The sequence below is a fragment of the Dreissena polymorpha genome, chromosome 6 (genome assembly GCF_020536995.1).
Source record: "Dreissena polymorpha isolate Duluth1 chromosome 6, UMN_Dpol_1.0, whole genome shotgun sequence".
Classification (NCBI taxonomy): Eukaryota; Metazoa; Mollusca; class Bivalvia; order Myida; family Dreissenidae; genus Dreissena; species Dreissena polymorpha.
This window is the reverse complement of record NC_068360.1, coordinates 116,739,678-116,754,677: the sequence shown is the minus strand read 5'-3', so window position 1 is coordinate 116,754,677 and position 15,000 is coordinate 116,739,678. Positions and strand designations below refer to the sequence as shown.

Sequence of the window (15,000 nt, the reverse complement as noted above, 5' to 3'; positions counted from 1 at the left end):
TAACACTTTTAATGAGACACAAGTTACTCACATTTTTAGCTTCCACCATACGCATGAGCCAGTTATAGCCGCTGCTGAAGCCATAATGACGGTTATGCAGACACGAATCATTATGGAGTTGTCATCTGTATTTTCGCTTTCTATAAATTCATTAAATTCTTTGTCAAATACTGGGGACGGTAGTTGAGCTTGTTCAAATTATATTCAAGAAAGCGATAGATTGTTACTTATATTTCGGATTTAAATACATTTTTATCACAATATGATATGGGCCAAATGATTATATCAATTTCAATTTAAATACCGTAGTGTATTTTAGTAGTATGACTAGACGTGAATATCGGAGTTGATTGTGTATATGTGTTCTCTGTAGTTGGACTGGCCGTCGATATCGGAGCCGGCGTTGTACATGGTAAAGACGAATCTGAATACGCATAAATAATGAATGGAACTTGTGCATTTGTGCTATATGTAACACTGATATAAATACTTCAGTACATTTGTCACATGTCATACCATGTTTCCCATGCAATATAACCATTACATATATTTTTATTTTACACATGTGTAATATACTTTTTAAGCGTTTTCATCGGCTTAGTTTTCGTTTATTGAACAATCGCATGTTTTGTTATTTTGCTGAAATGACATTGCAACGTCAAATGACGTCACGAAATGTAAACACCATTCGGGATTTATCATTATGTTTGCGTAAATATTTATTTAATTTGCTCATGTAAAAGTATGTGATAAAAAAGACCTGACACTCGTTGTCATATCATACCATATTTTATTAAACTCGTCCAGGATATTCGTTAGTAAGCTCGCCAAAGGCTCGCTTACTAACAACATTCCTGAACTCGTTAAATTAATTATGGTATGATATGACAACTCGTGCCAGATCTTATATGTATGTTTCTGTTTGTAGTATCGTTAGACTAGTAATCAAGCTAAAGGATCTTTATAATATTCTATAATTCATAGAGGGCGGTGTCTAAGTTTAATTAATATTTTCAAAATATGTATAAACAGGAGATGGTAGTTCTTATATGAACAAGTTTTGTGAAGCGTATGCTTATTTTGAGAAGGATCCCTTGTCTTTAGAATTATCTTACTTATATATTTCACATTCTTCCATACAAACATGCAACACATGCTTAATATTTTTGTGTTGTTTCTGTTTTTCCTTTTTTATCTTTTGTATTCTACATTTAACCATGCTTTAAAGTTACCATTTATATCGTGCACTATCTTTGATCGCAAACTTATCAATCACACAACTTGATATAAACTTTTTGATGTGAAATAAACATCGTTTACCTTAACTTGTACTTACCAAAGCAGTACGCAGCTGGACAATTGAATGTTTCCGGCAATGGTTGTAAGTGATATACTAAAAATTGACCACAATTCTTTATTTCAATGTTGAACTCCCACACACAGTTGTTGGATCCTTCCCGTATGCACATCGTCATGTTTCGAACACCATCGAACTCGGTGGGGGGAAAATCTGTTCATTCGTTAAATAAATAACATCGGAAACATATAAATAAACATCTGATATAAGAAATATTCGTGGTGATGGTGATATTTGTAACTGAGTTTCTGAGTTTTATTTTTATAATGCAAACAAGTTCAATACTTAGAACAAAGCAACGCCGATACAAATCTTCTAGCTTTAAGACAATTATAAACATAGTCACCAGATAATGTCACTGTCGGCAATAAACGTCTTTTTCTCAACGTAGAGTGTTGCGTAATTTATTTTATGTTCTACTAATGTTCTAAACGATTTGTCTTGGTCGGTTTTTATATTATTTTTTCTAAACTTAAAGGCATTTTATATTTTATAAAAATCCGAAATCGTAAACCGCTTATCAAATGTGTTTCAATTTAAACGCCTCGTTCATTATAAAATAAAATAGACACCTTCGTTTAGCTACCTTACCCCTTAACCAAGCCGCAGTTACAGCCCCGCAATTGCCGTTAACGGGGGCGCTGGTCCGTATCGTGGCATTCTCAGTCTTGTACCATACATGCTTGAGATATTGATCGCAGAGCTGTTGGTAGAGTGGTATGTCTGCAACCAAGCAATGGGCATTCCTTGATCCAACGTTTTTCAGAACATCATGTTTGCTTTCAAGGCACGGGTTAGAAGTCGTACCTAAATACCCTGTTCGTAAAAATACGAGTTACACTATGTAAATCCATATATCCATATTGTTTATATGAAAACCCAAACCAATTTACGATATTACACACACTGTCTAAACATTAACAGGAACCGATGTGTATTGAACATAACCCTCACGACATATGTCTACATATAATCATGGATAATATTATTTGAACACACATGTATAATAAAAAAAAGTCGAAGTTTGATGTCGTAATATTAAATATAACACAAAACTGATATCAGTTTATTTATAACTACACTAAGATAACAGACTGCAGTCCACATGAACGGTAGGGAGAGAAAAATTAATAAATGTTAGCAAATAAACAGAGTTTTAAGTTATCATTTTGAGTGGAAATTATTGAATTATATGTGCAAATGTGATTTATATCGGAATATTATAATGGAAAATGCCAAAATCGAAAAGCAGTAAAAGAAAACAAAGAAACAGTAGTGACAATAACAGTGATCCAAATGCTATCAAGGTGCGTTAACAAAGAGGCCCGTCCTCAGACTCCGATATAGGCAACTTGTCAGTGAGTGATATACTAAATAAGGTAAACTCAGTGTTGTTTGGCGTAGAAGCTTTGGAAAATAGTGTGTTTGTAAGCTCTAGCGGTGGGGAAAGTACCAGCAGTATTCCTATTAGTAAAACCGGAAGTAGATTAGACTCTAACATGGCAGATAGCAGTGCTGAGCCCACTATTCGTGACGTAATGGTTCTACTGAAGTCTGTCTCGTCTCGTCTACAGAGTCTAGAGACTGCATCGAGAAGCGGATGGAGAGCTTTGAGAAGGATATGAAGCAGTTGTGGGTGGTTTATGAAGAGAGAGCCAAAATGGTGGAGGAGCGGGTATCACGCCTGGAAGATATGGTAGATGGGGCAGATATCCATGCTGCATAGCTCACAGAGAGAGTCCAGGTGCTAGTGAAGGAGCGCGATACCCTTTGGGAGAACGTCAGCTACCTTCAATCGCAGTCTATGCGAAACAACCTTATCTTGACGTCAATACCAGAGGCAACCGGAAACGTTATGGAGACGCCGGATATGACGGAGGCCAAGCTACGTCAGCATTTGGTGAGCGCGTTCAAGCTTTCACAGGAAGTAGCTACCTCTATTAGATTCGAACGCGTACACCGGTCTCCGGGATCGCCGACACATGACAAGATAAGAAACATTGTCGCAAAGTTTTCTTTCTTTAAGGACAGGGAAATGGTGAGAAAAAAGTGGAAGGAACTTGATGGCACGGCGTTCCGGGTTTTCGAACAATTCCCTCCGGAAGTCATGATGAAAAGGCGTCAACTAGTGCCGAAAATGAAGGATGCGTGGCAGCTGGGTAAGCGGGCTTACCTGGCCTACAACACGCTTTATATTGACGGCAACCCGGTGCGCGCGTAGGAGCACGGCGGTGGTGAAATATCTATCCTGTCATGGAACGTCAACGGACGAACTGATATTAAGAAGTCATCTTCCAATTTTTAAATATTTTAAGTTCCCATGATATATGTTTTTGTACGAATCTTGGGATAATAATTCCGGTGATGTCAATTTAAATGGATATGTGTCATTTAACTTCTTTCAACACACAAAAAGCGCGTAGAAATAGTGGTGGTATTGTAATATATATAAAAGACGAATAAGTAAATGGTATTAAAATTGTAAAAAAACATTATGATACAATTATCTGGTTGAAATTTGACCACTTATTTGTTAATATATCAGAAGATTTTTATATATGCGCAACACATATTTGGGGGCACGAGTCTCCAGTTTATAACACTTTTAATGTAGATTTGTTTGAAATTTTAGAAAATTATATAACTTATTTTTTTGAATTTGGTAAAATATATGTTATTGGTGATCTCAATAGTAGATTTGGCAATGAATTCGATTATATTGTACAAGACGTAATAAATACTGTTTATGCTGACGCCGATTATTGTCCAGATAACACCTCTGCGAGGGCCTCAGTTGATATTTCAATAAATAGTCACGGAGTAAAATTATTGGATTTATGTAAATCTACTTGTTTGAGAATTGTTAATGGTAGAGTTGGCAATAGCTGTAAACAAACTTTTTAATTAAATAACTGTACGTCTGTAATTGATTATTTGTTGGCTAACGAATAAAGCTTTTCTAGTATATCTGATTTTACGGTTCATGATTTTAATGAATTTAGTGATCACGCCCCTTTGCAGTTTTCCTTATTATGTAATAATGTCTCATCTGAATACAAGTCTTACACTGATGTCAAGTACGAATGGGACGATGCGTTACGAAATCAACTTCGCTCAGGTATTATTTCTTTGTTACCTGTATTCAATACTACTGTACAACATGTAGAATACTCAAGTAGAACTTGAATTAATGATGTTTTGAATAGATTTACTGAAACATTTCGCAGTATTGCGGACCCGTTATTTTGTAGAACACGTGTTTATAATACTAACCCTAGTTTCAATGTAAATAATTGTATAAAGAATGCGGACTGGTTTGATAGCGAGTGCGATACTGCATGAATTATGTACCACGACGCTTTACGAATCTTTAACTCAAGTAAAACCGATATGAACAGAGAACGCTTATGTTAAAGTAAGAGATTTCATAAGGATTTATTCCGCAAGAAGACAGCCGGTTGTTGTAGGAAAAAAATGTTGGAGATTGAAAATTTAAGAAAACATACACCAAGGGACTTTTGGCGATTTTTCAAATCAAAACATAGCGTCAGTAAAAATAAAATATCTTTAGAAGAATTTACAACGCTTTTTGAAAACCTGAGTAGTAATCTGTCTGATTTTCGTAAGACTGAAGCAGAGGATTTTTGTTTAAATCATGATTTTAACTTAGACAATTCTACATTTCCTGAACTTCACGTACCTATATCTATTGAAGAAGTTACGTATGCAATAAAACATTTAAAGCGAAATAAATCATCGGGTAGCGATTGTATTTTAAATGAATATTTTCTTGAATGCAGTGATATTTTGTCTGCTCATTTATGTGATGTATTTAACAGTATTTTTGTATAGAGCTTTTTTCCCAATAAATGGACTGAAGGGGTTATAATCCCTTTGCATAAAAAAGGTGCAGTTAATGATGTCACTAACTATAGAGGGATTACCTAAGTAAGCTGCCTTTCCAAATTATTTACAACTATTTTAAATAAACGTATTGAAACATTTTGCAATGCAAACACTATTATTTCGGATGCGCAGTTCGGATTTAGGAAAGGTTAGACAACTGTTGATGCTATTTTTATACTTATGTCAATTGTTCAAAATTATTTAAATGAAAATAAACGTTTGTATGTTATATACGTCGATATGTTAAAATGTATTGATAGTATTTACCGCAATGCATAATGGTTGAAAATGTTTAAGTCTGATATACAAGGTAAATTGCTTAGAATAGTGAAAGATATGTATGCTAATTTTAAGTCACGTGTCAAATCATGCTCATCTTATTCGGATTATTTTAGTTATGCTGTTGGGCTGAGGCAAGGGGAGGCAATGTCGCCGATTTTGTTTTCTTTATTTGTTGAAGACATTGAACTTTACTTACAAGATAGCATTAACTCTGGTTTGAATATAGATGATATTGTGTTGATTTTATTATTATTTGCTGATGACATGGCTATTTTAGGCAAGTCACCGGCTGAAGTTCAAACATATTTAGATAATTTATACTTATATTGCAATTCTTGGGGATTAAATGTTAACATTGCAAAAACGAAGATAATGGTATTTCGGAAGAGAAGGATTAAAAGAAAACGAAAAATGGGTATATAATGGTAATGATATTGAAGTTGTTGATAACTTTAACTATCTAGGCATAGTGTTGAATTATACTGGAAGTTTTAAACTTAACCAGGAGCATTTGATTGGTAAAGCCCTTAAGGCCATGAATACATTATTGTTTAAATGTAATGAATTTGACATGAAACCGAAAATATTTTGCCAGTTGTTTGACTCTTTTATGGGTTCTATATTAAATTATGCTTCAGAAGTATGGGGTTTCTCGAAGTCAGATGATTTAGAACGTATACATTTAAAATTTTGCAACCGCTTGCTTCAAGTTAAAATAAATACATGAAATGTTGCTGTTTATGGAGAATTGGGTAGATACCCATTGTATGTAAACAGGTTTGTTAAAATTATTAAATATTGGTTTAAAGTTCTGAACAATGATAATATCATAATGAACACAGTGTACAATCAAGCCTTGAGCGATTGAAATGAAGGTTATACAAACTGGGTCTCAAATGTCAAGAACATGTTGAATAATTTTGGATTTGGTTATGTTTTTGAAAATCCAAACGTTGTACATGTTAATAGTTTTATTAGCGAGTTCAAATGTAGACTTGTTGACAATTTGAAACAAGAATGGTACGCTTAAATGAATAATAGTACTGTTTTAGATATGTATAAAGTTTTTAAAAGCTGTTTGGAATATAAAACATATTTAGATTTACTTCCTAGACGACTGTGATTATTTTTTGTAAGATTAAGAGTCTCTGCACATCCTTTGAGAATCCAAACTGTAAGATACGCCCAAAATAACATACCACGAAATGAACGTTATTGTTTATGTTGTAATGATTTGGATTTAGAAGATGAATACCATTTTATATGTATATGCCGATGTTACACTGATTTAAGGAAAAAATGTATAAGCCGTAAATTTTATATAAACCCATCTGTATATAAATTCCATAATTTATTAGTTTCATGTGACAAAACAATTGTTTATAATGTATGTAAATTTATCAAAGAAGGTCTTGTGATAAGAAATGCTATTCTAAATAACTCAGTTCAATTATTTCATTACCGCTTTTATAGTTTATTTGTATGTGTATTCGTTAATGTCTGTTTTACGCTATGTAATGTTTTTTGTTATACCTAGTTACGTGAAAGAAAGTAATATGTATACTTTTGTATGAAGACGATGTACTTGTGTATAAGTCTGAATAAACTGTCTGTCTGTCTGTGTGATCAAAATAGAGAAATGTAAACAGTACTAAAAGTACTAAATATGCTATAAAACGGATCCTTTATTTTCACAACTAGTGAAAATATTACCAAGAGAATCTTTGATCGACTGTGAACACCATGAATTGATTATGATTTCTTTTGATCCACTTCAAATTTGGTGTATGTGTGTGGGGGAGGGGGGGGAACAGTCAGTATTTGCGTTTTGAATATTGTCGCGTGTGTGATGTGAGTATGAATTGATTTTTACAAGACAAACACTAAATTGAATAAAATATAAACGTAATTTGTCGAAAAAGCATTCAAGCCTCGGATAGCAATCACGAAATCAATACATTTCATCAAGTATTCTCAAGCTATGACATACATGTGTATGTATTGCAATTCCCTTTAATAAATTATACATGCACTATCTAACGTACGTTTATGTTTCGTAGTTCTTGCGGGGTTTACCGTCAAAACTGAAGAAAATATTCATTTATGATTTTTTTTATAGTGCCCAGATCGATTTTTTTTTATTTACTTTTTATCGATTGTCCTTGAATAAAAAATAGTTGGCATGATTACTGATGATTTTAATACACACAGAAGTATTTTAGTGTTGGCGGAGCTTAGCGGCGTTTCAGGTCAGAGACATAATACTTTTTAAATGGGCGGATATAATAAGTGCTATCGGTCAGGGATATGATAAAACTTAAACATATTGGGTCAGCGTCTCCAATATAATTGTGATCTAGTAATAAATGATTCCATAAAGTAAATGTATGTGCAGAAAAATAGCAGATATTCAAAACATTCAGATGAGATAAAAACTCGAATACAATTTTAAGCAACGTGAAATTCCAGTTGCCGCACTAGGAGAAAATTCTTAACTGAATTACAATGGCCTGCATATTCGCTACGTGACCGACAGCACCTAGTTTGACACAAGACAAAACATGACTAACACAAACACCAATTATTGAATATTTTGTCAATGCCTTGATAAGATCAACGCAATACACAGTATTTGGAGTTGAAAATATGTTTCACACATATTGTTCATGGATTATTTAATATTTGACCACAATTTATTGATGAATTATTTTAAATTGAAAAAAAGTCATAGCAACACATTTTAATTCAAACTCCAATAAAATATTATTGGTTTCAATTTAACAACTCAATGGTTGGATAGTAACCTTAACAACTGAACTAGGACTTTCGAAGGCACACCAAAATGATGAAACAAAATCAAGTATCAACTACATATTCTCTTTAATTGTATACTAGTAATTCTTTTTCAAAAACAGAAACTATGAAGTCGGTTTTATGTTGTTTTTTTCATATATTTAAAATAATACGTTTTCTACCTGAATGCAAAAAGGTATAAAGAAAACAATAATGTCCTGTCATGTACAAGCTAATGAACCACTGTATGAAGAAAGCAAATTAAATAATATGACATATGTAATCAATTAACATTCATTACCGTCGGAATTAAATAAATAAACGAATACAAATTGTCCACTAGGGATTGTATAAAATAATTTGTTAGATATATCCCGAGGTTTGTCACCTTAAAATATGTCATAAGTTTAAACTGAGTTTTTTATGTAAATCATTATAATTATAATTCTATTGTGAATACAATTTACAATTAAATGTTTTGGATAACAAACTCGTATACCATATCAAATACACACACACACATATATATATATATATATATATATATATATATATATATATATATATATATATATATATATATATATACTCTCTTACCATGACTGTACATCCAGAAAATTAACAAACGTATTAAGGTCTTAAAAGCAGCCATTTCCTCGTAATACATTTACATTCATAATGACACAAATCTAATCGTGGCTATTATATTGCTCGCGATTTGCAAACGACAGAGTATTTACGATAGTCGGTCTGCTTGAAATTCAATACATGCTTTAGGACGTATTGAGTTACGGTAAGTTGTATTCACACAAATACTGAATTGCATTGAAACTTGCGAGTTCTAAAACTTCATTTAATAATTATTTTTTGTATGGTTAACGTATCCGATCAAGTAACTACAATTTGTTATAATAATATTACTTACGATTTTGCGTTATAAGAATAAATATTGATGCATCAAACATTTAAACCATGGTTTAACTCAGCTCTGTATTACGTCCTATAGCCATAAATATAAAGTTGATTCCACATACTTAACAATTTTGATATGTAAGTAGGTAATATGGGCCTAATAGCATATACCATTAATAATTTTAGGTTTCAGTGTTCACTTTAACGTTATATGTTAAGGTCATAAACTCATTCTGATAGACCGCATTGTACCCTTTCACTTGAATGTTCATGCTTTGAGACGGTGGAAATCGACTCGCTATAGGTATATCCATACCCACCTTAACAATATAATATATTTTGTATGTGCGTTCATTTGGAATGTTCATAGTTAAATCCAACCTCTCCTATTACTTGAGATTTGAAGGCATGATGCTTACCCTTCGGCGTTATCGGTTGGAGCCTCTCACAAGTAACACATTTCCTTAAAGGGTTTACTTACAAAAATAACATAGTACAACGCAAGAGCGCCTGACTTGGGTCTAAGGTTATTTTGATAATTGAGTAAGGTACGTCTGTGCAAACACAAAGAACCTATGAAGTATTCGCTAAGTTGGTAGACCACCATACCCGTGTGTCGTTGGTTATTGATACATGCTCTCATCTGGCAAAGCGATCTTAATCATTGAGTATCACATATTGTGTATCTTAGGTCAATTTTGAAATAAAGAGTCCTTACCAATTGCGATGATTCCGATTGTTATACAAATACACACAGAGCGAATATAGTTGAACTGTAAGAAATAGAACATTTCAATAACTTTTAAAATCAATTTTCTAAAATAAATGTTGCCAACTTAAGAAACATAGGGCTGGTGATAGAATTGTATAACTAATAGCTAATTATCGAATATTGTATTTAATATAATAATCGTCACTGTTACATTATCGCTGAAAAAAAAATTCTGATGCTGTTTTGTCTTTGAGATCATACACATCAACGTCTACTGTCTGCAATGATTCTTTCGGTACATCTGCAAGTTGATTCAAATAAAATATTGAAATATATATTTAACCACCAACGAATCTCTTAAATATATTTCTAAATTATTTCGTATGTGTTAACAACCACAATGTTGTGTTGATATATATATTGTGTAATCGCTAATGGAACATTGCATCGAATCGACTTTAAATATGCAAATAATTTCCTGAAACAGTTTCTGATCCAATATTTTCCTAAATCCGCTAACACATTCAAATGTGTATTGTCTTAATAAGAACACTACGTTTGTAATACATTTCGTATGGGTTTCAATATATCAATATTTAATAAATTTGTTATAAACATGTTTGTACATGCAATAAATAGAGCAGGGGGAAATCGATGTACCAAACTGCGATGCGGCGCACTTTGTCCAGATACTACTAATAGATAATCGCGGTATTTATTATGCATATTTCTGTATCATTAAGCTGTATTTATGTTTACGTTTCAATGTAAACAAACACATTTAATATATACAATTGTAGGTTTAGCATAAATTAGCTAATTAAATATTGCACATTGCTTCCTTCATCCAGGAAAGCCTTTGCTTTGTAGCGCTACAAATAAACTAACTTAGAAATCTTAGCAGCTCTACACTTGGCATACATTTTTGCAGATTTGGAGATTCTATTGAGTGGTCGCTGTGATTGAATTATAACGAGTTTATCTCGTAAGACCATACGATGTCAGGCAAATCTTCTTTCCGTGGTTGTCAGCTTTTGGAACACCTCTTTTTATCAGAAACAGGAAGAAGAGATATGCGCACCAATGGTAATTTTGCGTTCGTTTGTTAAGTAGGCAAGAGTAAGATTGAAACTCATTCGACATCAAGAAACGAAACTCTTCTGCGTGTTTGAGACAATACATGATGATCGTCTCGTACATTTTAGCGTTTTGTGTTGGCGTCACAGTGGCTAAAGGTAATTTTGTTTTATTGTTTTATCATGTATTTGTAGATGTTGGATTTGTATTGACCGTACCAAGTTGGTGTTGATCTCTTTTCATGTTAAATTCGGATTCCTTGCGTGTTTTATGAGCGAGTTTTTCGAGAATTGAGAAACAGTTTCCTCCTTTCATCGAAGCATGATCTAAAGGGAAAATTACGCATTATTTACATAAGCGCCGGCACAGTTTATCTCTGACAGTTCCAACATTAATGAAAAGCAGAAAAATGCGACTTTAACTTTGACATTACAACGTTTTACAATGAACGTATTACAAGTTCACTTGCTATAATAGGCAAAACCAACTTGTATAGGCTAGTCTACAATTCTCGTTTTATTATCGGTTGTATCTGCGTCGTTCGTCGCAATGTTAATGTTTGGGAAAGCAATAATGTTATTTTATTATTGAAGAACGAAAAACAACTGCGTGAACATTTGAGTCATAAAATAACGCCGTTTTGGCCCTTTTTAATATGACATGTATGAACATGAATACTATATACAAAATTACATACGTTTTTGGTTAATCGGGGAATGAAACACAGGGCACGTGAGCACATATCAAATCAGAATGCAGCGTTGATGTAAACATGCAAACAGTTGTGATTGTTCGCTACTTGACGATGTTGCTTTCGAGCAATTAAATAATACATTTGCCAGAATTATTCTCTTTACTATAATTATATTTATAGTATGAATATTATTTAATTTATATTAATTAAATTAATAATATTTAAATGTTGTCTTCACTACAAACCTATTAATGCATCGTAAATGCGATCAAAGGAGACATATTTAGATGCTGTATATCGTACCGTACTTGTATGTGCATATCGTTATTTGCGGGTATAAAATTTGAACATGTTCTAATGTTGTTGAATCAATAATAATCGGGATGACTGCATACAGTTTTTATGCTTTTAAAATGTAAAATATGGAAATGTACGCATTTTTACATATTCTTTGATACATTTGTTTATTAAATGAACAGTTTTATAAACATATTGTTTGATAATCATTTTAATGAAACTGTTTCTAACAGACGAACGTAAGATTACCTTATTCTAACAACATTAAAGCTGCATATAAGAAAACATATACTGAAAACAAGTAACGGAATTAAAACAGTGCTATCCACATCTCTTAAAGTGTTATAATTTCAACTATTAGGATCAATAACTGATATAACTTATTGGAGTAATATAAAAATTATATTGCACGCCATAAATGCCGGGCTTATAAGTGTGAAATCGCCTCATAATTACCTTTAGTAAAACAAAGTCCGCGTTATTTGAAATCGGTGGCATTTAACATGTTTAAAACAACAGTAAAACAATCGTGCACTACAATCAAATCATATGATTGTATTTTATTATTTTTATTACAAAGTTATTTTTGCTAGCATAAAACTGGATATGTTTATTTATGCGCAGCTCTTTTACTATTATCAAAATTTTAATATAAATGAAATATTGTAAGATATTGCATAGCCATGAACACAGTAATGTATTACATATTATTAATAGATGTTATTATCATATGCCATACCCTGTTTCCCATGTAATATAGCCATAACGTATTTTGTTATATTACACATGTGTAATACAACATTTTTAAGCGTTTTCATCTGCTAAGTTTTCGTTTATTGACCAATCGCATTTTGTTATTTTGCTGAAATGACGTTGCAAGGTCAAATGACTTCACGAAATGTAAACAACATTCGGGATTTGTCATTATGTTTGCGCAAATATTGATTTAATTTTCTCATTTAAAAGCATGTGATTAAAAAGATCTGACACTTATTGTCATATCATACGATATTTTACTAAACTCATCCGGGATATTCGTTAATAAGCTCGCCAAAGGCTCGCTTGCTAACAAAATTCCTGAACTCGTTTAATAAAATATGGAATGATATGACAACCCGTGCCAGATGCTATATGTATGTCGAAAAATCAGGTGCTGTACTTTATGTGTGTGTACTCTTTATGCCTTCTGATTGCATTGTGTCAAGTCCCTAAAACATTTTGCTTTTTGCTTAAAGAAGATAACCTTCATAATTCGTATAATGAACACATTAAATAATTTCAATCATCGTATCTGGTTTAAGATAAAACATAACTTCATAATTATTGACATTTCTTTTATCGCTTAGAGCCATCGCCTCCTTCCGCTTCGTGTGCGGAGAAAAACTTAGAAAGTATTGAAGAGATATACATGAAACATCAAATAATTATAATATTTGCATTACGTGTAGGTGCACAGTTGTCTAGGCATTACGTTCTATGGAGTATTTTCTGAGTTATAACTCTTGAGTTATGTTTCTTTTGCAGAGCATAGCTCCTTTAATATCCAAGGCATTTTTACGAAATATGTATACAATATTATCATTATTGTATACATATATACAATAACCGCTCTTGGATTATTGGTATTGTTTTGCTATATTGCTCTTATCTTATTGTTTGTATAGACCATTTAATGATAATAAATTTGTCTTGACTGTAATTAAATGAAAATTATTATAAGGTTAATTTGCGTAACTAGAATATACCAAATAATGACTATGTATTAATCATGTTCAGAATTAGTAAGTTTTGTTTTTGTTCAATTTACCAAGAATACATTCATGAGTATGCTTGGGATAACAATTAAACTTTGTTATAAAACTTCCCAAATTGATATAACACAGTCTGTTGTTACCTTAAACATGTCCATTTCGATTGAACAGCCTTCCAAATGATATGATATCAATTTACAACCATCCATATATCTTATTAATGAAATTGCCCGCTTACATCACACTCACGAATGCAATCACTCAGTGGTTTAAGTAAACACCTAAAAGCCTTTGAAGCAATATGAGACCACTCAACAAACCTTAAACAAATTTACATAGGACACTTATAACATTAAAAAAACTATGCCTCGTAGCCCACATGACATTAACAAGAACAGATACATCAAGGAACACATAAATTAAATGTATTATGCAATATTTACCCAATCTTACTTAAAGAGGTTATTTATCAATGTTCCGTTTTGCTGTTACATTAGCCAACGTTCTTACCCCTTAGTATCATAGTCGTTGTTAAGAGTGCTGACGTTAGATGCAATCGATAGTTATTTGCTTTTTTTGAAACCAATTTGTGTTTGTAGAACGGGCAAATAAAAAAATACTTTTTTTCGAAGTTACTGAGAATAAAGTTGTGTTTTATTACTTACATAAAGGAGCTTTTTTAATCCACCAATCTAGGCTCACATTATGTCGTACAATTTCACTTGGTCTGACCAAAAGTGACATGTCCTGACTTTTAAATCTAACTTTATTAACTATGTAAGGTCTCAGTAACTTAATACAGCTATACTTAGAAAATTACGACAAGAAGATTTTCTTCTCGTAATATCCGCAAAGTTTCATCAACAACATCAGTCGACCAGTGTAAATTAATTTTCTTTACAAAAGAAAAAGCGTCAGAATATGCACTTTATGTTAACCATACTTTCTATACCAACATCACAAAATATCAAACAGCTAATACAATCAATGTAAACATTATGAAATGTGTGTCCCACCATAATATAAGACGTGGATTTGATGTAAAACTAAACAAGGTTATTAGTTACACTAAAACTTCTATTACTTTTTATTGGGTTAACATTGTTTCTGAAGCAAACATGAAAATAAATAATATGACTTTAGAGAAATGATTGAACATTTCTTTCGATCGTGGTTATATAATAATTGATGTTTTCATGTAATTTGTGCAAACGCAAGT

At 32.3% G+C, this 15,000-nt stretch overlaps 2 protein-coding genes across 4 annotated transcripts in view; one reads left to right on the top strand and one right to left on the bottom strand.

The window, feature by feature from the left end:
- Positions 1-8,997, bottom strand: part of LOC127833832 (pancreatic secretory granule membrane major glycoprotein GP2-like) — a 10,335-nt gene extending 1,338 nt beyond the window's left edge. Inside the window, exons 1-5 of the mRNA XM_052359315.1 lie at positions 8,936-8,997; positions 1,949-2,173; positions 1,337-1,510; positions 305-424; positions 32-140 (exon numbers count right to left, since the gene is read on the bottom strand). Coding sequence (XP_052215275.1) covers positions 32-140; positions 305-424; positions 1,337-1,510; positions 1,949-2,173; positions 8,936-8,990 — 683 coding nt within the window. The 5' untranslated portion in view covers positions 8,991-8,997. The remainder of the gene's footprint in view (positions 1-31; positions 141-304; positions 425-1,336; positions 1,511-1,948; positions 2,174-8,935) is intronic.
- A 2,042-nt stretch (positions 8,998-11,039) lies between these two features.
- Positions 11,040-15,000, top strand: part of LOC127833829 (uncharacterized) — a 22,366-nt gene continuing 18,405 nt past the window's right edge. Inside the window, exon 1 of one of the 3 annotated variants that reach the window (XM_052359308.1) lies at positions 11,040-11,197. In XM_052359308.1, coding sequence (XP_052215268.1) covers positions 11,143-11,197 — 55 coding nt within the window. In that variant the 5' untranslated portion in view covers positions 11,040-11,142. The remainder of the gene's footprint in view (positions 11,198-15,000) is intronic. The other 2 variants (XM_052359310.1, XM_052359307.1) reach the window with 2 other exon arrangements.